Below are 22,873 nucleotides of genomic sequence, written 5' to 3'. Positions count from 1 at the left end.
AGGGAAGGGAAGGGAAGGGAAGGGAAGGGAAGGGAAGGGAAGGGAAGGGAAGGGAAGGGAAGGGAAGGGAAGGGAAGGGAAGGGAAGGGAAGGGAAGGAAAAAAAGAAAAAAAGGAAAAAAGAGCACTGATAAAATATACTATTTTGTAAGCATATTAAAAGCTGTCAGCTTTTAAATATTTTAAATGCACACTAAAATGTGCACAGATGGGCATCTTTTCTGCTCACATTAGTCTAGAAAAAAAATCTTTCATTATCAAGCTCAAAGTCCTTGAATTTTTTAAACTTAATTGTGCCTCTATTTCTTAGAATTCACACCCCAAGGCCAAAGCTTTCCTGCCACCAGTCCTTCAAATCTGACTTGGACATTACACGGGAGGAGGCTCCAAGCCTCCCTGAGGTCTCACTCCTTTTACAACACACGAAAAAGCAGTCGATAATGGGCCCATGCTGAATTCACCGCTCCCCACGTCTCCTCTTGGGACACAAGCCTAGCAGATGTGATAAAAACTGTGTCAGAGAAGTGGCTCTAGTTTGTGCCTTAATGACAACTTAAACCTCTAAACCAACACAACCAAAAGATGAACAGAGCTGGCTGTTACCTCTCTCTGCTGCCAATCTTCCAATATCTTGAAACTAAATTAGCGCCTCTCCCCACAACTTCCCCTGCCACCCCTCAAAATCCATTCTAATTTTAAAAGATAAATGAGTTCAGAAAACACACTGGTGGCATAAGTGTCTGGGTGTTGTGTGTGTGTGGATTCCTATAATTAAGCGCTGACACATATTTCATAGAATTTGTATTTTTCTCAAGGTATGATTGAGCATTCAGATGTCATAAAAGACTACCTACTAAACTCCCTCTGATCACTACCCCAGAAACCATATTCACATATACTGCTGGGAGACTTATAGGCTCCAAAAAATACCTAAAGGTCTAAAGACTATTTTTAAACATGTTCAAACATAGGAGAGGTGATATTCTGAGTTAATGAAACATTCTAATTATTAAAATTTATACAGGACAATTTCTTAAACCATAGGTGGTTATACTTTTAACTTGTAAGAACTCTTTGTCTTATCTAATGATATGGTACCATAAAAAATGATTTAAATATGTACCTCTGATAACATTTTCTAAATTCTATAATTCAGCCTTCAGATGATAGGTCTTTTTACCCAGTATCTTGAAAGCCTATTCAGCCACAATTGCATACCCACTTAATCAGCAATCATTGTTCTGGGATGCGGGACTTTGTTGTCAAGACAAGCACCAAAACCTTTAAAAAAAAAATTTTTTTTTTTTTTCAGAACTGGCATAAGAAAAAAGTGATCTTTGTCAGACAAGGACAAATTTATGCAAATCTTTTATAAACATTCACAAACATTTATTTAGCTTTTGAAATGTTGGCCTCATTTGAGAGCATGAAAATGAGGGGGGAAGTAGGAAAACGCAAAGGACAGCTTAGAAGCTGGCACGCTACATAAATATTCAGAAGGAAGATTATAGGATTCATGTTAGGCTGTCTTAGGCTTCTCCAAAGTCCACATAGAATAGCAAAGAACAAAACTAACGAGAAGTGCAGCAGATGTTAGACAATGCATCGGCCTCTTTTCCTCTCTCACTTGGCTATACTTGGACGCTTTTATATTTCCTTTCAATATGGTTAGGTCATTCAAGGATTCTCCTATAGACTCTGTATTGTGGCTACAGATCTATAAGCTGGGGGTCTGTCAGCTTTCCAAAAGTTTCCAATGAAAAGGCATTATGCAAATTCTACCTCTCTTACCCTCTTTCAGGGGGAAAAAGCCTCCAGTATGCAGTCATCAGAGTATTGGAAGCCCCAGCCTTCATTTCTGTATGGCTGTGTTTGCCTCAGGGCCACGCTGCTTGTTTTGACAGTGGATCCCCCTAGATAGTTGGGATTAGTCGAGCTTGTTTAGATAAACTTGAAATCAAGGCCTTCTCTAGGTAGACAGCTAGATGTAGCTACCGAGTTTCCAGCTGCCTCCTCCTTTCATCCCCAAACAACTGCAGATTCACAGTAGCTATCACAGCCACAGGCTATGTCACATACATAAGTACAAAATTAAAGGCTGCTAAGAGAAGCCTTTGTAAGTCTTAGTGCTAAAATAAGGAATCTGTACTGCTTGGTTTATACAAATCATTCTAGCACTACCAGTATGGAACTGAACCTATCAGTTAACAAGGCATGTAAATCAAGGCTCCTAGATTCTTCTGATGGATGGAATCATGGTTTAGTAATTTACCTAACCTCCACTTACTAGCTCTTCCATGAGGGTAATAGCTAAAAATGTTGAAAAGAAAATAGCAGCCTTTATTTATCCACTGCTAGGGAATGTTAGATACCATCAACAAACACTGCAATCAGAAAATGTAAGTCAAACTGTAAATATTAGACCTGCTTTGGAAAGAGTATTATTTAGGAATTGATTAGACAGAGTTCCACTGCACTGTCATCTCTATTTCACAACTAATATTTCTCACAACTTACACTGAAAGGAGGACAGAAGGAGTCAGGATTGAGAGACTTACAGTCAGAATAGACTAATGGCATCCTGTTACAGAGACAGAAGACAGGTGATATGAAACACTAGCATAACCAGAAAATTACACAAGAGGTTTCCTAAAATCTAACATTCAACATTTTAATCTTTTAAATATAACACTCTCTCTCTATATATATATATATATTTTTTTTCTTTTACTCTGGTTTCAACATAGAGGAACTAACAATTACCTGTAGCTGTCTGAGACAAACCAAGCACAGCAACTGGACTAGCATAGGCTTGAACATTTTCTAGGACTCTTCTGTGATATCACACTGCTTGTAAGTCCTTTCCTTCTCTATGTACTGTCAAGTCACACAAGGCTTTCAGTCAAATGTTTCACTTATCACCGTGTGTTCTCAGGAGTCAACAGCTCAAGTCTCTATTTCAAAGAGAAGCCCTAAAGTATTGAAGCTATTCTGGAGCTACACTGTCATGTGCTTCATTTCTTTGACAACTTAGAACATAAAGAGATGTTTAAGAACACATTCCTTTTTTCTCTAAGGAGCCTGCAGTAAATATTTCAGGCCTTGGGAGTCAGGTATATTTTCTTTCACAGTCTACTTTTAAAGTCCCTAAAAGGGGTCAAAAGGTAATAATAATCATAATTTGAAAGCCATAAAATAATAAAATAAAATAAAATAAAATAAAAGCAACAACAACATATCCCCACAGTCAGGCATGGTAGCACATACTTATAATCCTAGTACTCAGGAGGCTGAGGCAGAAGGATCATGAACTTAACAAAACCTGAGCTACACAGTGAGACACTCTCTCAAAACAACACACACACAAACACAAAGAGACATACACAGACAGACACACATACACACACACACAAACCTACTGGAAATACTAGTCCCAGTTTTCTAGTCAGAATCTGAACAGCTGACTGTGAGCAAACCTGAGCAAAATGCCAGTCACACAGCTTCAAAGAGGAGGAGGAGGAGAAAGAGCAGGAGGAGGAAGAAAGAAATCACTAATATTACACAGCAGTATCCTAAACTCTAGAAAATCCTAGGATAGCAGTTCTCACTCTGTGGGTCATGACCCCTTTGGGGATCAAATGACCCTTTCACGGGGTTCACATATCAGATATCCTGCATCTCAGATATTCATATTACAATTCATAACAGTAGCAAAATTATGAAATAGCAATGAAATAACTTTATTGTGGGGGTCACCACAACATAAAGAACTGTATTAAAGGATCATAGCATTAGGAAGGTTGAGAGCCACTTTCCTAGGAGTTAAAAGGGTAAGCTAACTGTGCTAGTTCTGTGGTAAACTGGCAATCACATGTGATTGTTGCTAAATGGCCAAATGTCTACTACATGTAATTTTAACAGAAAACTTCTTAAAATATACAACAAGATTCTAAGAGTCTGTTCCAAAACCCAGCATTCACAACTGTTTTGTGGCCTCAACTTATCACAGAAGCATTTCTTCCTTTCGTTCATGGAAGTCCATGAGTTTTCTAAGGAGAAAACAATTCCATGGTCTCTGAATTTGCCACCATCTTTCCATTTGAGATTCATTTTGTTTGTAATTATTTCTGAAAGCAGCATTAGAGGAGGGGAAGGTTTCCCTGATGTTCCACTCAGTACTCACTCCCATACTGTTACTCGTCCAACATTCTGTTAGATGAGGAAAGTGGATGGCCTTCTTCCTGGCCCCCTCTCCAAACCCTTTCCATTAACTCTGTTTCTCAGGACTTCCCCTTCCTTCCCTTTCTGCAGCCTCTTCTACCTATACTTGTCTACTATACTTACTAGGTAAATGAGTCAACTGAATCCTCTGTTTTGGGCGGCCTCCCCAGTTCTAGGTCCCTACTGGAAAGCCTAATCACCATTCTGCCCTACACTTCACACATACTTCCAGTTCAACATGTCAAAGATCCAGGCTGGCCATTTATGTTCCTATACAGCTCCGACTCCATCAGACCCCCACTCCATCAGAACAAGAAAGGCTCTTAGAATACCACTGATTCTTTCTGGGGGCAGATGATCCATTTGCTTGACTAAAACTCAAACATTTACCATAGCTTTTGGATTTCAAAATAACTTGAAAAGAAACGTCTTTGGGTCCCTAAAACCTTTCCAAGTGTTTGGAAACATGGCAGTTCCTAAAATCAAGTCTACTTTAAGACTGTCTTAGAAAAAGATAGCAATGTTTCCCTAAGTGTGTCATTTAAACATGCTACTAAGCAGGCACTTCAGTAGCAAACAATGTGCTAGAAGCCAGGGATGAGAGAGACACCAGTTAGGTGTGGCCCTTTTTCACATGGAATGAAATCTAGCTGGAGAGACAGAGGCTAATGAAATAAATGCATAGATGGTTCATTCAAACTTCACAGGAACTATGAGAGAAAAGAACAGAAAGCTCTAGACAAAATAGCAGAGACCTGAATTTAGACATAAGGGTCATAAATGGCTTCTCAGAAAGTGACAGTGTGAGGAAGGCTTAAGGAGTAAGCAAAAATTTACCAGGCAAGAATGGGAAATGGATAGAAAAAGAGGCAAAAGCAGCAGCGGGAGCAAAGGCTACTAAGCAAGAAACACCAGGACAGGAGCTTAAAGGAAGCTTGCTTGGCAAGAAGAAAGGAGATGGTGAGTAAAAATGGATGGGTTGGCAGAGGTCACTGCATAGGGAACCTGTGTCTTGGGAGGGAGTGTGGACCTCATGCTCATGCACTGTAACTCAATGGAGAGTGTGGAGCCTTTCACACGCCACCTGCACATGACTCTCCAGCTCAACTCCATTCTCAGCCCATCTAGGTTCTAGGCACTGATACTCTTCTTCATGAGTTCTTCCTAGCTCCTGAGTTCCTGTAAGAATCTGTGAAACTAGCTGGCAAGCCAAAGACTTGCATTTACCAGAAAATCAAGCTTTAAAAATTAAAATTTATTCATGCCGTCAAAATAACGAAAGAAATGGAGAGGACTACTCAAGCCAGAATAAATGTATTAGTGAGATACATTTAAGAATATGGATTATATACATAATTTCAAAGACTAAATTTAATCTAAGAATATGGATTATATATATAATTTCAAAGACTAAATTTCTTTGTGACTAAATTAATAAATTTCATGTGACTATGAATCTGGCCCATCCAGACTTTGGCTTTTTTTATTCCACGTATCAGTGGTCATCCATTTTCTTGAGGGGGTTTTTAAGTGGCAATTAAAAAGAAACTGAGAGTCAGGTCGTATATTAAAAGTTCTACCTATGTTCAGTAAAATCTCATGCAGATGTTATCCTCTTGTAGATGAATTTGACCTTGAACATGAATAAAATTAGCTTCACATGAACTGGTGGAGGAACAGAAGAGACTGTGCGTCTCATGCTTTGATTAGTTTCAAGCACATAGCTACAGCTTTCAGGAGCAGCCACTATGCTCAGTGAAGCTAAAGCCTGTCACCTATCCTATATTCCAGCTGCAGCTGTGGGATGAAAATTTGTGCTGACAGGTCTCAGGGAGGAGCAACCTTACTCCCCCATTATACCTGTGTAATTACTGTGTTCACTTTCATGCTCAGAAGTCCTACGTAAGATGTTGTAGTGCACCAGAGCTTGAGAGACTTGAGAGACAGACAGACAGACAGACAGACAGAGAGATCACAGCTTATCTGGAAGGAAAAAAAAAGGCCTATTTCACCTAGCTTACTTGAGAAACTGAAGAAGAGTGTTGGAAGACTTAGTTCTCAATCACTTGACTCCAGACTCATCATATGCTTTATTTCCTTTGTGTTACAAATGGAGATAATTATGCTTTTTCATTTGTCCTATGTTGTTCAAAGTCTGAACTCACAGAGCACAATGTGAACACTGTTAAGTTTTTTAATATTATATATAAAAATCTTGCATCTTAGCATCCATGCACTACCACGTCCAAGACCAAGTCCAAGAGCCATGAACATAAAACAGGCAAACATCCCAGCTTCCTACCTGGAGGAAGACAATACACGGGCAAATGTTAAGTGTCTTGGCTTTTCTGCTAAAACTATGGACAAAGCAGGGGCTAGAAAAAATGTCTTAGCAATTAAGAGCATTGGCTGCTCTTCCAGAGGACCCCTGTCCAATTCCCAAAACCCACACAGAAGCTCACAACCTCTGTAACTCCAGTTTCAGGAAGCCCAACACGTTTTTATGGCCTCTGTGGAAACCAAGCATATAATACACAGATATAAACATGCACATAAGATAATTTTTTAATAAAAGAAATATGGTCATGGTAAAAAGAAAGTACTCTCTGGTATAACTAGACATACAAAAGAGGTGACTTGTAAACCATAACCTTTTTTAAAGTCAGTATTTACCAGGTAAGTGGGCTGTGTAAGAAGATTTTATGGATAAAAACAATGTGAAACATTACATCAGACATTTTTCAAGGTTGATAGGTAATAAATAATCCTTGATAAATATAATTTTCTTCAAAGACAACCCTATGCACCAAATACACACAAAAAAGAAATAATGTCAATAATTTTATAAATTTCATTTCTACTCATCAACCCCTGCTCCATGCTCACAGTCTGGACTTCCTACTATGTCATATTTAAAATCTGAAACTGACTAAAGTTAGTTAGAAATTATAATGGTCAGAGGAATCTTTACCACACTACATATAACCCTTTCAAAATGAAAGGCACCCTAATAATACAGAGCCCATACACAACCAAAAAGGCTCATTTACAAGGATGGTGGGACCTATTAATAAATTTCTGAGGCTTTCGACACCAGACTCTTGACATACAGATTTTATAACTGTAATAAAAATTTTAAACTACTTGAAACCCCTTCGTCACCATTTTAAAAGCTTTTACATTTTTAGTACATCTTAGAACATAAATATGCAAGAATGGTTTCCCTCTCTTTCTTTCCTTGGCGAATCACTTGTGATCATCTTTATGACTCCAAAGTTCATTCTGAACAAGAAGGAATGTCCCAGATTCTTCCAGAGATGGATCAGGAAATCTCAAGTCAAAGATTGTCTATCATTGTCAGCCTTAACAACTGACAAAGCACCACACAACACTAGCTTGCCACCTTAAGTCTACTTCTAATAACCGGAGAGTTTACAATTACTGGTTACAGTTAGATGCTAGGTTATTTTCTGGTTTTGTTTCCACTCCATGCACTTTGATTCATGTACTCCTGACCCAGATCCTCTAAGGTCTTTCCTGTGACCATTTTTTTTTTTTTTTTTTTTGTTTACAAGAGAGGAAGTAAAATTTCAAAATGTAAATGGCAGCACTGAGATTTAAACCCAAGCAGTCTGCATCCAAAGTGCATGCTCTTAATCACCACTGTCATGCTTCTGCACTCACATATATCATATTATTCACCAAGTCCCTCATCAGTCTAACACTGGCTCTAGCCATTTCTATGTCTAGAAATTTAGACTGACAAAACAGACAGACACATAGACAATAGAATAAAAGGAGTAAATGTTCCAAGTGTTCTCCAAGCTGAGGCTTGACATAACAGTTCAATCAGGGCAAGTTTCTCTGGCAAGGTGACAAAAACTAAGCAGAAGTGCTCTGGTGTGGGAGTAAGAGAACAACATTCCAACCATAAAAACAATTTGGACAGAAACACTAAGAAAAAGAGAAAAGCATGCTGGAAAATGATGAAAGTACACACCTGTTACTAGTAGAGATAGTAAAGGGAGACAACCACTGAAGCTGAAGCAAAGTCAGATGGTGACCAGACTTCAAGCTTAGAAATTTAGACACCTCCTGAAGGTATCAGCAACCATCACCATGTGGTCTAATACAGAAATGGGGCATGGAAGCACACGCTTGTAATCCCAGGATTCAATGGTAATGGATCATAACTTCAAGGCCAGACTGGGCTACACTGTGAGATGGTAAGTCAAAACAAACAAAATAGGAAGAAGATAAAAATGAAGAATTTTACCTACAGAGGAGTAGTGTGATCTGACTTATGTTTTAGAATACTATCTCTAGCCATCTTATAAACCAGTGATTCTCAACCTTCCTAACACTGCAATCCTTTAATACAGTTCCTCATGTTGTGGTAATCCCTAGCCATAAAATTAGTTTGATTGCTACTGTTATGAATTCTAATGTTAGTATCTCTGTTTTTCAATGATTTAGGTGATATCCATGAAAGGATCCTTCAACCCGAAGGGGTCATAACCCACAGGTTGAGAACTGCTGCTATAGAAGATAGTGACTTTGGGGTCACTGGGTTGCTGGCCATTCGAAAGTATACACATGAAGAAAAGCTGAGCATGTAAATGCAAAAGGAAATAGAGAGCTTGGGAAGACCAGAGAGTGATTTAGGGATGAAAATGAACAAAATCCAGGTGCCCACACAAAAAACAACAGGAATCAATCATACTCAAATAAAAACAAGACAGACTACAACTCTTAAAAGTAGGGCTAGCGAATTGTTGCAGCCAGTAAAGACATTGCTGTCAAGCCTGCCAACCTGTGCTCTGTCCACAGAACCCACAAGGTGGAAGGACAGAACTGACTCCGACAAGTCCTCTTCTAGCCTTTTCACATAGGCACACACACACAAAACTAACAAATATGTATAATTTAATTTTTTTAATTTAAAATTCATCAAAAATCAGACCCAGTTCTCTGATAATCTTACTAATTTGCTAAAATAAATAAATAATAATAATGTCAACTACCTAATAATTCCCTTAGACACTTAATTTTTTTAAAGGTTTAGTTTATGTTATTTTATTATTTTATGTGTATGGATGTTTTGCCTGCATCTATGTCTCTACACCACATGGGTGCCAGAAGAGGACACTGGCTCCCCTCAAACTACAGTTACAAAGACCTGGAGATTGAACCTGGGTCCTCTGGAAGAGCAGCCAGTACTGTTAACCATCAAGCCATCTATCCAGCCCCCACATTTACATTTTAATGGGTTTCTTTTTTTTTGGGGGGGGGGGAATAAAAACAAAACAACGCTTTTAAATGACAATGTAAGGAAGGATTACATAGTGGCATGGCTATAATCCCAGCATGAGGCAGAGGACCACAACTTCCAAGAGAACCTGTGCTACAAGGTAAAACTCTGTCTCAATAAGCAAACAAAAATAAATTAACAAATCATATACAGATCAGTAGATGCTTGATCTGCACCATCTTCAATCCAATGAATTACTTAGAGAGCTGTAATACACTACAGTCACACAGTGCAATCACGGGCACTGATACTCTGCTCCAAGAAAACTGGGCAGCAAGGCACTTTTGCAGCTATTGGGCTTACAATCCTCCCTGGCCGAAGGGATTGAGGGCTTATATTTCTGCATACAAAAATTACAATTCCGCCTACAATGCCAGAATGCCATGATACTGTCTGTCTGTCTATCTGCCTACTTACTTACCTACCTACCTATCTGGAGATATAGATGATAGAGATATAGATGTATACAGAGAGATATAGATGATACAGATGTAGATAGAGATATATAAAAAGGGACTGGGGGCATTTCGTTAAAAGCTCCATAAATCAACAGCCAATCTTAGAAAGCATATATGTAATGTGGGTCTAAAGATGATGTTTCTTTAGGAAAATTTCTAAGATTTTCTACTTGAGCCTCTCTGTACCACTCTTTAAAAAAAAAAAGATGTGTGTATATGGGCATTTTATCTGCATGCACATTTACTATAAGAAGGAATTAGATTTCATGGGACTACAATTATAGACAGTTGTGACCTGCCATGTAAGCACTGGGAATTGAACTCAGGACTTCTGAAAGAACAGCCAGTGCTCTTACCATGAGCCATCTCTGCAGCCTCTCTGAACCACCCTTGATGACTCTGCTATCATCTGTGGCAGAGCTGTGATTATATGGTGGCACCATCTTTCTCAATATTCCCAACATCAGGTGTTGTGGCCAGGCCACCATTCCATGAGTATCAATGTATTCTGGCCATAAGTTACTTCTACAGCACACTACTGATCAGAGCAATAGTTTATTGCTCTTTTCTTCCTCCCTTCCTGACAGAGTGTCTGGCCTATGTTTTACAAACTTAGCAATCTCTGTCTGCTCAGATCAAACCTAGTCTGCAAGACCAGTTTTTACCATCAAAAACAGCAATGAGGAGGAAAAGACAGAAGGAATAATTCCTTATTACTACATGAATGTTAAGACTGGAATGTTGAATTGTTTTAAAGTGCAATCTATTTCATCAACACGTAAGCAAATCCTATGAATGAAATGCAAATGAGTCCACAGATTCTAATCTGTGGTGTCTAGTGCTTAGCATAAAGTGCTTGCCATGCCCAGCTTTGTGGAAGGCAGACAGGTGGCTTGCTTGAGCTCACAAGAGTAAGTACCATCAATGAGATCCTGTGTCAAAGGCAGACAAATAAAAAGTTTTCAAAAGTAAAAAGGAAGCCTTAGAGGACAGGGGATGGGAGGGTAAAAGAGGACAAGGAGTCCCAAGGGTGGAGAGAGGATCAACAAGAATTAATTTTGCTTTAAAATGTCATGATTAAAAGTAATACTGTATGTTGATTTAAAAAAGAAAAAAAAGTCAAGTTTCCAAGATCCCATGGGACTCACAATTCAAAGTGAACCAAATTTCAATCAGCTGCATCAGTGGGCTATAGCTTAACAGCATCCAGGATGGAGGAGAAAAGAAAAGGCAAGAAAGCTCTGAAGTTTCCAGAGGAACGGGGTACAGCCAAGTCCAGTTCCTTCTTCTGTATGTGAGTCACAAAGCCCAGCTCTCAGATCCAACCTGAACCTCTACTTAAGACTCCAACAAATGAGGTGCCCTCTTCTTTCTGCTTGCCTGCCTGATAAGAACAGGAAGAAATCAAATAGTGTCCCTTGTTTTGCATTTTGTATAAGAATTATACATTGTGTTATATAAAGTAAAACAATAATACTACCTTTTCGGTAAAAACTTTAGGAAGTGTGGGTTGCATAAACAAGTTTCTTATTAAACAGGCTTTTTTTTTTTTCCAATCAATCAATATACAATAATTTCCTCAAGAGGATGTTTAGTTTCTACCAAAATTTGAAACAAAGTAACATATGTTGGACCTCATCAAAAGAACGAAGCAATCATCAATAGGCAAGTAGAAAGCAAGATCATTTAAATACTATCTCTACTATCTCTCTGATCAGTCTTCGAATCAATTTATCAAGGTTATCCATGGATAATTAGAAGCTTAGGAAATGTTTTCTTTAGAGCATATCTGAAACACAAACATGAAAATCCATATTTAAGCAGTTACATGCTACTTAAAGATGCCAATTTCCATCACAATTAGCACAAATTATACAACATACTTGTGTTCATTTTTAATATCAAAGTCTATTTTTAAAATTCGTTTGTCTATAGTGAAATTATGAAATCACAAAGGTCAAGTGAAACCACAAAAGAAAGAGCACTATTTTATTTTTCCCAATGCACCATGTTTCTACACTGCTTACATACTGTTGTACAAGAAACCCTGTTAGTTTCTATATAAAGATTTCCATAAAATTTTTATAGTTTTCTATAAATGAATAAAAATCACTTGTTTTATTATACCCTGTGTTTCAATGCCAGTGGAAAGAAAAATTACCTGTGTCTTATAGCAATCTGTGTATACGGGAGTGGGTGGGTGTGCACAGATCCCTTTTTCCAGAGCACTATGACACTATTTTTATCAAAATATACATGAGCACTTGGTGAAAAAAACTTCTGGTATCCTCAACTCTAATTACCAATGTCAGAACAAATCGGCTATAAAAAAGTGCAAAATTTTGAGAACAAATTAATAATTGTATATGTTTTGTGATAAGAAATAATCACATTATGACCAATATGCTTAAAAGTCATTTGTAAACCTGTTTTGCTTGATATAACACAATGCTATTTATGCAAGTATCTGATAGGTTACTTACTATACCTTTATTTCATACTATCTTATATACATCATAACTACTACCAACTTTTAATCTGAAAAACATGTATTTTTTTGAAGCCAATAATGGGCTTTTGATGAGAGTGGCAAGCATTTACAAACATGTAAATTTAACTATTGTTTTTCCCTTAATTCAATTAGTATTCATTAAAATGCTGCTAACACAAGAAAGTTTTACCAATTATTTCCGTAATTATGAATGAACAGAGTAAACAAAATGACATAAGTAAAAAATGCACCTGGCTGACTACAGAACTATGGTTTTATTCATGATTCAAAGATATTCTTGGTTTTTCTTACTTCCAGCATCTGACTAACATGTTATCTTTGAGAACTGAGAGGACTCCCATTACTCTTGTCTTCCTTTCCTATAACAGGAATTTTCTACTGCTTATTGTTAGACGCTGAATAGACTTTCCTCATAACCCAAAGTAATTAAAATTCCATCCTCAATTTCATAATCTTAACTCTTAAAAATGCCTGTTTTATTATATAATTATGAAAGGTTTTTTTCATATCATACATAAGCTGTTGGAAGATTTTTTTCAAAAGTATGAGATCCTTTTCAAGTCAGAACCGTACCACTGTTGATGTTTTAGTATTTAAACTAGATAAGCTTTAAACAAATGCAGATGAGTAAGTAACATGAACTCTGAAGAGCCCTTGCTTTTCCTATTTTCATTGTTTGTTTTGCTCTCTTAAAAAATATAGGCACTGTACATCTTCCAGGAATTAACAAAGCCTCTGTTTTCAGGATAAAAATAGCAGGCTCACTAGATTTTTAGTGAAATATTGAGTGTTACAGTGATTTAATGGCTTTAAACCATAGATGTCATTGTGGTCTGACTGTGTCACAGACAACTTAAGAAAAGGAAAAATGGGGCACAGAGAAATCACTTTGTCAGTAATTACAATCAAGAGCCCTAAAATGTGGCTCAGGCTGCTCATTACTTCTTCTTTCTGTATCAAGACCCTTATTTACATTTCAGATTACATTTTTTATGAAACAGTAAGATCTATCAGAGCTGAGAGGACCGAAATAATGAGGGGAAAACATTTTAATAAAACGTGTTGGGTCTGCATTACTTCCGTGACAGAAAGAAAGGCTTCCTCTGTAGTGATGGATCATTTATTCTGCTTCTAAACGAGAAGCAAAAAGATGAAACTGATGAACTTTTACTGCCCATTTGTCTTTAGCAGACAATTAAGACAGAGAAGATCAAAATGGATTATCATACCATGCAGACAACTGGCCCAACAGTAATACATCTCTGAGACCACAGATTTGTAACTCTCTTTTATCCCTCCCCTTTCTTCTTACTTCTTTTTCCACTCTAAAGGCAGTGCTAGCTTTGTGGCTCAAGGAGAGCCAAAAGGCTGGTCATCATTATTCAGTCACAGATGTCAATCTAACCTCCCTTTTTTCTCAGTTTCTAAAGCAGTGAGGCACAATAATTTGTGACAGATTCTTTTACTGTAAGGTACAAAGAACACACAGAATAAAACATCTAGCATCAGCCAGCGTCTCTGATCAAGTGTGCGGGAACATGGGAAATATACTATATGTAAAAACAAGCTATGGTAGTTTAGGTGAATGAGGAGTGAAAACTGGAGGGAGAGAATATGGGCAGGAGAGAATCATAGTGTTCACATATATACACAGTAATGAGTGCTATATTGGATGGTGAATTATCTTAAATATTCCTTGAGGACCACATCATAAATGTTTTAATATCTGAAATGCTGTACTTAAAGTTTACACATAATAGAAATATTTGTAAGAATCTTTTATAAGGTATATGGGAAGGACAGATAATTCAAACAGTATACAGGAGAGACAGATAATTTGGTTTTATTCAAACAAATAATGTGGGAAAGGCCTATTATATTAGAAAATAAATTATTTTAAAAGGCAAATAAAAAATAAGCATTCTTCATTTTCTTTCATAGTAGATATGATTCCTCAAGTACATTTTTGGGAAGCTGGAAACAATATCTTCAAAACTCAAGTAGATCCTTCATGTTTCATTTCCTGAGTTGTTTGGGGTCAAGAAGAAAAATTATATATCTTAAGTTTGAAAAGATGCTTTTGGGGGGGACGGGTTTGAGACAGGGTTTGGTTTCTCTGTGTAGCCATGAGTGTCCTAGAACTCGTTCTATAAACCAGGCAGGCCTCAAACTCACAGAGATTTGCCTGCCGCTGCCTCCCGAGTGCTGGGATTAAAGATGTGTGCCACCAATGCTAAATAAGACTGTGTTGTGCACATTTTGTAGGTTTACCTTGAGCCCATAAGTCTGGTTTGCAAATTTCAACACTGTGTCACTCATCCAAACAAAGAAACCGGATACCTCTATCCTGTAAGCACCTTTAAAAATATCTACAACTATGACTTCACAAACACCTACTATAATTTTAATCATCCCAACTTTGATACAGGAAATGTGTGTAAGGCCATCTATTGACAAAGGTAAAGGACTAAATTTTCTACACAGTTTACATCACACTCGTCAACTGGACTCCACATGCAATGACACTGTAAAAAACAGTCTAGATTTCTTTGTGGATATTCATATTCATGTATAATACATAAACACATACCTGCCTCAAATGCATAAATACACATTATGTACTCAGGAGAAATGAACATAGATGCTAAAACTCTTGTTTGTTCTAGTAGTTTCTTCTGAGCATTAAAATACTGGAGTGGTTTATAGTTTCTTTATGCTTAAGTTTTAGTTTTGTTTTACCTCTAATTTCTGGAGTTTTGTTACAAATTTCTAACCTACACAAACTTTAGAAAAAAATCATGTCATTCAACTTCTTTCAGAGATAGTAAGGAATTCTGTTTAAAGGACTAAGTCCAGATGGTAAGCATGGTGTTCTAAGTTTTCTCCTACAGAATGGTCCCTACAGAACGATAATGCAGGGATCATGAAGGTTATTTACCTACTTAAAGGATTTAAGAACAATAATTTCCTTAAGAGCTATGACCACCAGTAATAGTTTTTCACCTTAAAGAAAGATGATCAGGAATGTTATTAAAGTCCTATAATCCTTAGCTTATATTACATAAAGGACAACCTCATAGCAACTTAAAACATGGTTATAATATATCTCTGCTAGTAGAAGATGAAGGAAAGGTGAGATAAGATTTTAATTTATTTTTAAGTTTTATTTTAATCTTGAGATCAGACACAAAGCAAACCAGACCAGATCTCCTGGGTTCTTATATCCTAAATCCTTATTATAAAACATGCCATTGCATTGGTTAGCTTATATTCCTAGTCACACTGTCACCCTTGTTTACAAAAAGACTATTAAACACCTTGTTCTTTCTATGACAGGCCATAATACAAAGATACTACCAATGCCCTAACATGCTTCTTTTCCATCATACTTACCCTTACTCAAGGGCTTGTAACAGAAAACCCTGAATGAATGCATCAGGAACATGCTTTGTGCACAATATTCCTTGTGTGAAAGGTCTGATAAAGTTGTCAAAGATAAAGTATGATAGCATTGTTGTTAATGATTCTTTTTTAATATTTAAAAAGCGTGTCAACTTGGAAAGTTGAACTAAATGCAATGAGCCAAATAAAGCTACAAAGTGCCTTCAGTATTCCTCGGGGTAGAAAATGGAGCACCAATGTATATAACGGAATCAGCTATAAAAAGTAGAGTGACCTAAGAGATTCAGCACTGTTGTGCAAGTGCAGCCATTGTTTGCAAAGTGCTATAACTTTGAGAGGTGATGGAATCCCCTGGGCAATGTCAGCACTCCCTCCCATGGTCAGAGGCACTTTCTCCCTACAAGTACCTTCTTATTCCAGGATGACAAGAGACAGTTACACCTACACTGCAAATCATTATAAACCTCCCTCCCTTTTTGGTCAGACTGCTTGACTACTTAAATATTTTACAAAAAACAAAAACAAAAACTTCAGTTCACAGGCAGCTCCGAAAGAATTTCCTTCTGACCCACAGGCAGCAACACACCTAAGGTGGTATCACTTGCTTAGTTGCTGTGCAAAGGCCACCAGAGAAAACACCCCAAATCTAGCATTAATATTTTCAATCCCACTTCGCTGTGCTTTACTTTTTGTCTTTGGTTCCTAATTACTGCTTCTATTCCTCTCAAAAACTTCATTTATCTCTTTCAGTTAAAAAGAACAGTAATAATATGTTGAACAACTCTGAAATAAATTTTGTCATGTAAAAAATTAATTACGCATTCCAAACCTGGTCACTGTAGTCCTCCGGGAATTGCCTCTGCACCTCAGGATCTGTAAATAATTGACAGATAATATTAATTGGCTTTGGATTAGTGAGCAAGCAGAGGATCACACATTAATATTTGATCAGAAGATGATAGCAGCCCTGGCAGGGGATCCAAGGGGGGCAGCTGAGGCTGCTATGTTGATGAGCACAAGGAAGGCCTCAGCAAGGCACTCCCATTGCCCTCCTCCAGAAATATAAAAAAGAAAAATTTTAAAGGCCTGATGCTACTGTTAACTTTAGACTATTACCTAATGTGAATATCTTGCCAGCTGCAAATTGCCCTCAATATATTTTTTTCAAAGAAAATGAATCTTAAACCTGCTTGACTTTTCTTTTCTAATCAGCAGCCTCCTTTTCATCATTACAGATGTTGGCCTGATAAACCCTAAGTGTTAGACAGAGACTAGGGAGAAAAGGACAGCAAAGGAAGAATTCCTTCAAGGAGCAAATATAAAAGTCAGCACTTTAAAAAATAAAACATGTTCTTCCCTGAGTGTGTATGAAAACAAAACCACAACTAGAGAAAGTTTCCTTCAAAACAAAGCCAGGACTTTTGATCTGTTAATATAAAATTAAATATTATAAGAAATTATTCTTACCTTGACATAATTTGGCTTGTGTAGAAACTATAAAAATACAAAGATGAAAATACCTCTTCTGACTACCTCTGTAGTATGGAGTTACAAAAGGGGTCACTTTATTTTTAAGTCATAACCATAAGACAATGCTAAGTCTGCTAAGTCAATACAGACATGTACCAAGTAAGAGCTATTAGCACTCCAACTATAACCCATTAGGAAAGCATGCAATTTTTTCAATAAGAAAAAGATTAGGCTCCTCAGAGATTCTTTTCAATAAGAAAAAGATTAGGCTCCTCAGAGATATGCTGCAAGGGGTAAGGGGTCAGGATAGGATGTATTTGGGAAATCATGCATCAACGCAAAAGACAATGTTTAGTGATCTCCCACCTAACAGTAATCTCACAGTACACGCTGCTTGTTTTTATTTGTGTCTTTAAAAGCTACACTAAAATACCAACTGACTTCCCTGTGAACATGAATCTTTGCAAAGGTTCAAATCTTCCAAGTCACAATTAATTCCTCAATGAGGAAAGACCAAAAATAGATGAGTGAGCTAAAGTTACTACCTTTAAAGTTTTGAAATACCTGTTTAAAATCATGAAAGTCTAAGAGTAGCCCAAAGAACAGAAATATTCACAAATATTAAAAGTATTGTTCCCCGTGTAAATGGTACATAATGCAGACCATTTTTGCCTCTTTGGGTGTTTTTGTTTAGCTTTGCAACAAATGGCTACTATTATGGAAGACCACAACCGTTCAAAATCCAGAGTTTGGATCCCAGTCCCAATGGAGACTTCCAAATATAAGGTTCTGCTCTTGCAGAAGAGCAGGCTGAAAGATTTTAATAACCAGAGAATCAGGGAGTTTGCTGTGCGAATGTGTCTCTAGTAACTTCAGAAGCTACACCCACAAAGTCTTACCAACAAGACTGCCTAAACATGAGCTGAACACTGACAATAGCAGTAGACACGCCAAAGTGCATTAGGGAAAGATTACAAGGCCTGATCCCTATACAAAGAATTACATATAACTAAAGAATGCTGGGAGTGGGAGAAATAGTCTTCCACAGGGAAGAGCACAACTGGTTATCCAATGCTAAATGGTGAGTCCTAAAAACATACATATAAGTAACATTATGCAGACTGCACAGGCTATATTTAGGAATATATGTATACACATGTACACATATGCATATAATAATTAATGGAAAAAAGGTCACGAATTTGAAAGAAAGCAAGGAAGGGCATATGGGAGAGTTTGGAGGAAGAATAGGGAATGAGGAAATGATGTAATTAAACTATAATCTCAAAAATAAAAGAAATAATAAAAATGAAAAAAGACAAGTGGAAATCACCTTCTCTCTTTACCTTCACCTTCAACTACTGAGACTAATGAGTGTGTCTAGGCTATGACCTAAAGAGTTCTAGAGGAATACTCCCTGCAGCACCCGTCCTGAGCTAGAGAGAAAAAGTGTTGCCTATCTTTGACCTACCCATTTGACCTACACAGGAGTCTGCTCTCCTGAGACAGGAGGCCAGAGGGTACTAGCTAACTGGCAGGCAGAGTCTTAAGTTAAATATCTCTTATCCAAAATGCTTACAATCAGAGTGTTAAAGATTTGTGAGGTTCTCATATTTTTGGAATATTTGTATGGACTTCATGGGTTGAACATTCTTAACCCAAATGGCCAACATCTGATGTTGAAGCATTTCAGTTCTATACATGTTCAAACTGTATAGAGCCTAACAAAGAGAAGTTAGCAGCCAGATGTTAGCACCAGAAACTTGGTGGTAGTAGAGCTTTAAAAAAAAAAAAAAAAAAAAAAGCAGCAGCAGCACAGTGACTATCATGCCTGAAACAAACAAAACTACCTGACATTTTAGTCTAGAAACTAACCTAAAAGCCCCAGCTCTACATCACTGAGGCACAATGAATCACATGGTGTAGAAAGCCAGAGTCACCCACAACTTGCTCCTTTTCTCCCAAGTGCCATGTGGTTAACATAACTCTTCAATCAGAAAAATTCATACATATGCCTTCATATTAGATCCTAACTACCATGTCTTCTTTCTTGCGGTAGTTTATGCTTCTTGGGAATCACAAAATACCAGCAAAATAAAAAGCGTAGGCTTTATTTTTCCACTACCATCTTGTGAAAGAATAAATACTAGAAATCAAAATTTGTAATATACTCATCAAACTTTCTTGTTTAAATGAAAGACAAAGTTCCTAAATCTTTTTAAACCCTCTAGTAATAAGAAACAATATTAATAAGAAACCCATTACTTTAAAATGATACTTTAAATAATTGTTTCATATATAACAGAATTAAGAAAAAATAGATGGAAAAGGATCAACCCAGTTTAACACACTGAAAGTAAAGATGCCTATGGCAGCCAATAAGGCCATCCCAAGCACATTACAGCAAACACTGCTTCAACAGTTGGCAGCAAAAATGCCAAAGGCCATCCCTAAAGTCAGAGTCCCAGATTTTAACAGACCAATGTTTCAGTACAATACACTCACTATTGTTTACTACAATTCAAGCATGAGACTTTTGTTTGGTTTTTTTTAAGGCCCCAGAGGTTTACAAAAAGCAAACTTCATGGTTTTTTAACATTCTCTAAGACAATACTTTTTTTTAAGCCAGTGCTTTTTAAGACAAAGTCCAACCTATAAAGTTCCATTCAATTAATTCAAAGATCCAGTCTGATGATTAATAAAACTATGAAAGCCATTTTGTAAAACTCGAGACAGAGACTGCAAACAATTTATTTTTCTTAAAGCACCTATTTTGAATAAGAGGCTGCAATGTTTTTTCACATTAAGTTGATCAGGATCCCATAATGTCACCAAAATACTGACATTGGAAACATGTGAGTTACAAAGGTCCAAAGACAATCTGCTTTTCTCAAGCAACACAACACCCTGCATTACTAACACTTACAGCATGGCACATACAAAACATAGCACCCTGCAGTTAAGCAAACCGCCTTTAAATTTTCTGTCTGGCAGCAATCCACTTGCGTGTCTGTATGTTTTTACAAGTACTCTATGTATTTCATTGCGTCAGCTGCATTTCTTTGAGTTTTAAATGGTCTGGGAACATTTTATGAAATGTTCTATATATTTATATGGAAAATAATGTACACTGGAAAACAGCATCAGTCTGATATTTATAAATCCATTTTTTTATCCACCATCTAGCACTGTAACTTCTAATGTTCCAAAACACCCTCTCATTCAGAAGCACACCACCAAATGCAGTGTCACCACCAGCTAGCTTTTCACGTGAAAATCTGCAGATCAGGAGTGCTACTGTGAAAGAGGGCAAGGAACAATGTGCTGAGGTGGATGGCCATAAGAACAGTAGTAAGTTCATGTTGGCCTTTTTCCCTGAGAACTGAGAAATTAAAAACATAACAACATACACTTTCCCTTAACCTCCTGGCTTGGCAAGTTTCTTCTTATTCAAACTTAAAAATAAATTATAACACGCCCCAGGTAAACACTTTTCTTTTGTTGCTGTTGTTCTAAGATAGGGTTCCTGGATGTCTCAGAACTCACAATGTAGACCAGGCTGGCCTCTAAATCACAGCAATCTTCCTGAGTGCCTGGATTAAAGGCATACACAACCACACCCAGCAGGAAAATACTTTTCAATAGGAAAAAAAAAATGTAATTATGTATTTAAAATACTTTGTCAACAATATGGAACATCTGATAAGAGTCCACACACCTTTTAACCAAAAATGCCTTAATAAAAAAAAAAAAAAAAGGCTTCTGACAAGGTTCCATGTCACGTCAGCATGAAGGACACTGCCTTCTCCTAGAAGCATGGCTACTACAAGTCTGTCCTCACAATAACACCATTTCTCCTAAAGGCCACAGGACAAAATGTCACAGTGCAGGCCTCTCAGCAGTACAATTTCAATCCAGCAGAACATGGCATGGCTGAAAACAGAAACCTCCAGAAAAGACTGACTTCCTTCAGTCTCAACAACCCATGTTTTCTAGTCTCCAACTATACATACTTTTAAATATTTAATAAGATACACCAGATTGCCACAGGATGTTTAATTAATAGAATAAGAATTTGGGCAAGACTCATTGGAAAGGTGCTATAAATTATTTTATACAGCTCCAAAACCCTTGCATTTGCCTTAGGCTTAAAGTTCCTAGAAAACCCAGTAGAGAGTTTTTACAACAAAAATACAAAATATATCATAAAAATGCCATGGTTGTGTATGAGGTCTCATTTGCACATTGGTAATTAGTATGTAAACATACACTCTCAAACACAAGTCATTCCAAATTATTTCTGGTTCTCTCTTCCTCACCCATGACTAACTACATTTGAAGAGGAAGGCATGGCATATTTTTTAATCAATTATTGAAAAATATGCTGATTTTATTTTGTATGAAATTTGCAACAACTATATACTAACCAAATGTCACTGACTTCCATAACTGGGGCTCTCAGGGGATTCTAAAAGAGAATGCCCACATGGCAGTTCATTGGAAGCCTATGTTGCTTTCACTTTTAACATACCAGAGATCAAGGCAGAAAAACTTAGATGTAATGCCTACTGAACTTACCCAATCTTTGTCTCCAGGATGTTTCAGGCAAATAAAAGACAAAATACTGACTACCTTTGATTCTTATAAAAGTCTGCCCTTTGAAAGTCAAGGCTTTAAACAACAACTATCAGCCATATAATCTCATTGCTCAATTTCATGGAGTTTAAGACACTATCTTCTTCTCCTACAACCATAAATGTTAATCCAAGCTGTAATCAGATTTAATTTTCCAGATGAGAAGATGGGAATATGCTGCAAACAGGATAATCATACACTCCACCATTCTTTCACTAATTGTGTTTTCCAATTTTATACACCAAAACTATAGGCTGAAAAAATACTCCAAGAATTTGTATTGAGGACCACCTCAATCTTTCTCTAAGTATGTTTTAAAGTAAACTTAATTTTCGAAGATTCTTTGTACAATACAAAGCCAAAGTTTCCTGAGAGTATGATTACAAACTAGACTGAGCCAAATAAAAAGCTTCAAAGATGGATATTCTCATTAAACATATTAAAGCTACAAAAAATCACTATGCTTACTTTATAACCATAAAATACTCAAATTATTGGTTAAGCATTTTAAGTGAACATAATTATTCTAGCAATGCACTCGTTTCTATCATAGTAAAATTTTACCTATTTAAAAAGTCACATTTTAAAAGAAATGTTTTAAATATTTTACACAGTTTAAAAATGACTTTTCCTTTCCTTGACAATGAAAGAGGAAAGTTTGTCTTATTTTTATGTTTTTTATAGAATTACTAAACCTAAAATGGAAATTTGAACCTAAAATCTCAGAATATAAATAACCCACTAATTAGAAAAACAGTATTTCTAATTTCTTTAAGTGAACCTTTATTTGGCTTATGTGTACCAATGGAATTTATCACGAAAGGAAAGGAAAGGAAAGGAAAGGAAAGGAAAGGAAAGGAAAGGA

The 22,873-nt window shown here is 36.8% G+C and overlaps 1 protein-coding gene across 3 annotated transcripts in view; it reads right to left on the bottom strand.

Annotated features, from left to right (window-relative positions):
• Nucleotides 1-22,873, bottom strand: part of Dennd1a (DENN domain containing 1A) — a 474,895-nt gene that overhangs the window by 339,178 nt on the left and 112,844 nt on the right. For all 3 annotated transcript variants that reach the window (XM_055599849.1, XM_055599850.1, XM_055599851.1), the window contains one exon: nucleotides 16,733-16,776. In XM_055599849.1, coding sequence (XP_055455824.1) covers nucleotides 16,733-16,776 — 44 coding nt within the window. The remainder of the gene's footprint in view (nucleotides 1-16,732; nucleotides 16,777-22,873) is intronic.

The sequence above is a fragment of the Psammomys obesus genome, unplaced genomic scaffold, assembly GCF_907164565.1.
Source record: "Psammomys obesus unplaced genomic scaffold, mPsaObe1.curated_primary_1811, whole genome shotgun sequence".
NCBI classification, from domain to species: domain Eukaryota; kingdom Metazoa; phylum Chordata; class Mammalia; order Rodentia; family Muridae; genus Psammomys; species Psammomys obesus.
This window is presented reverse-complemented; position numbering and strand designations above follow the sequence as displayed.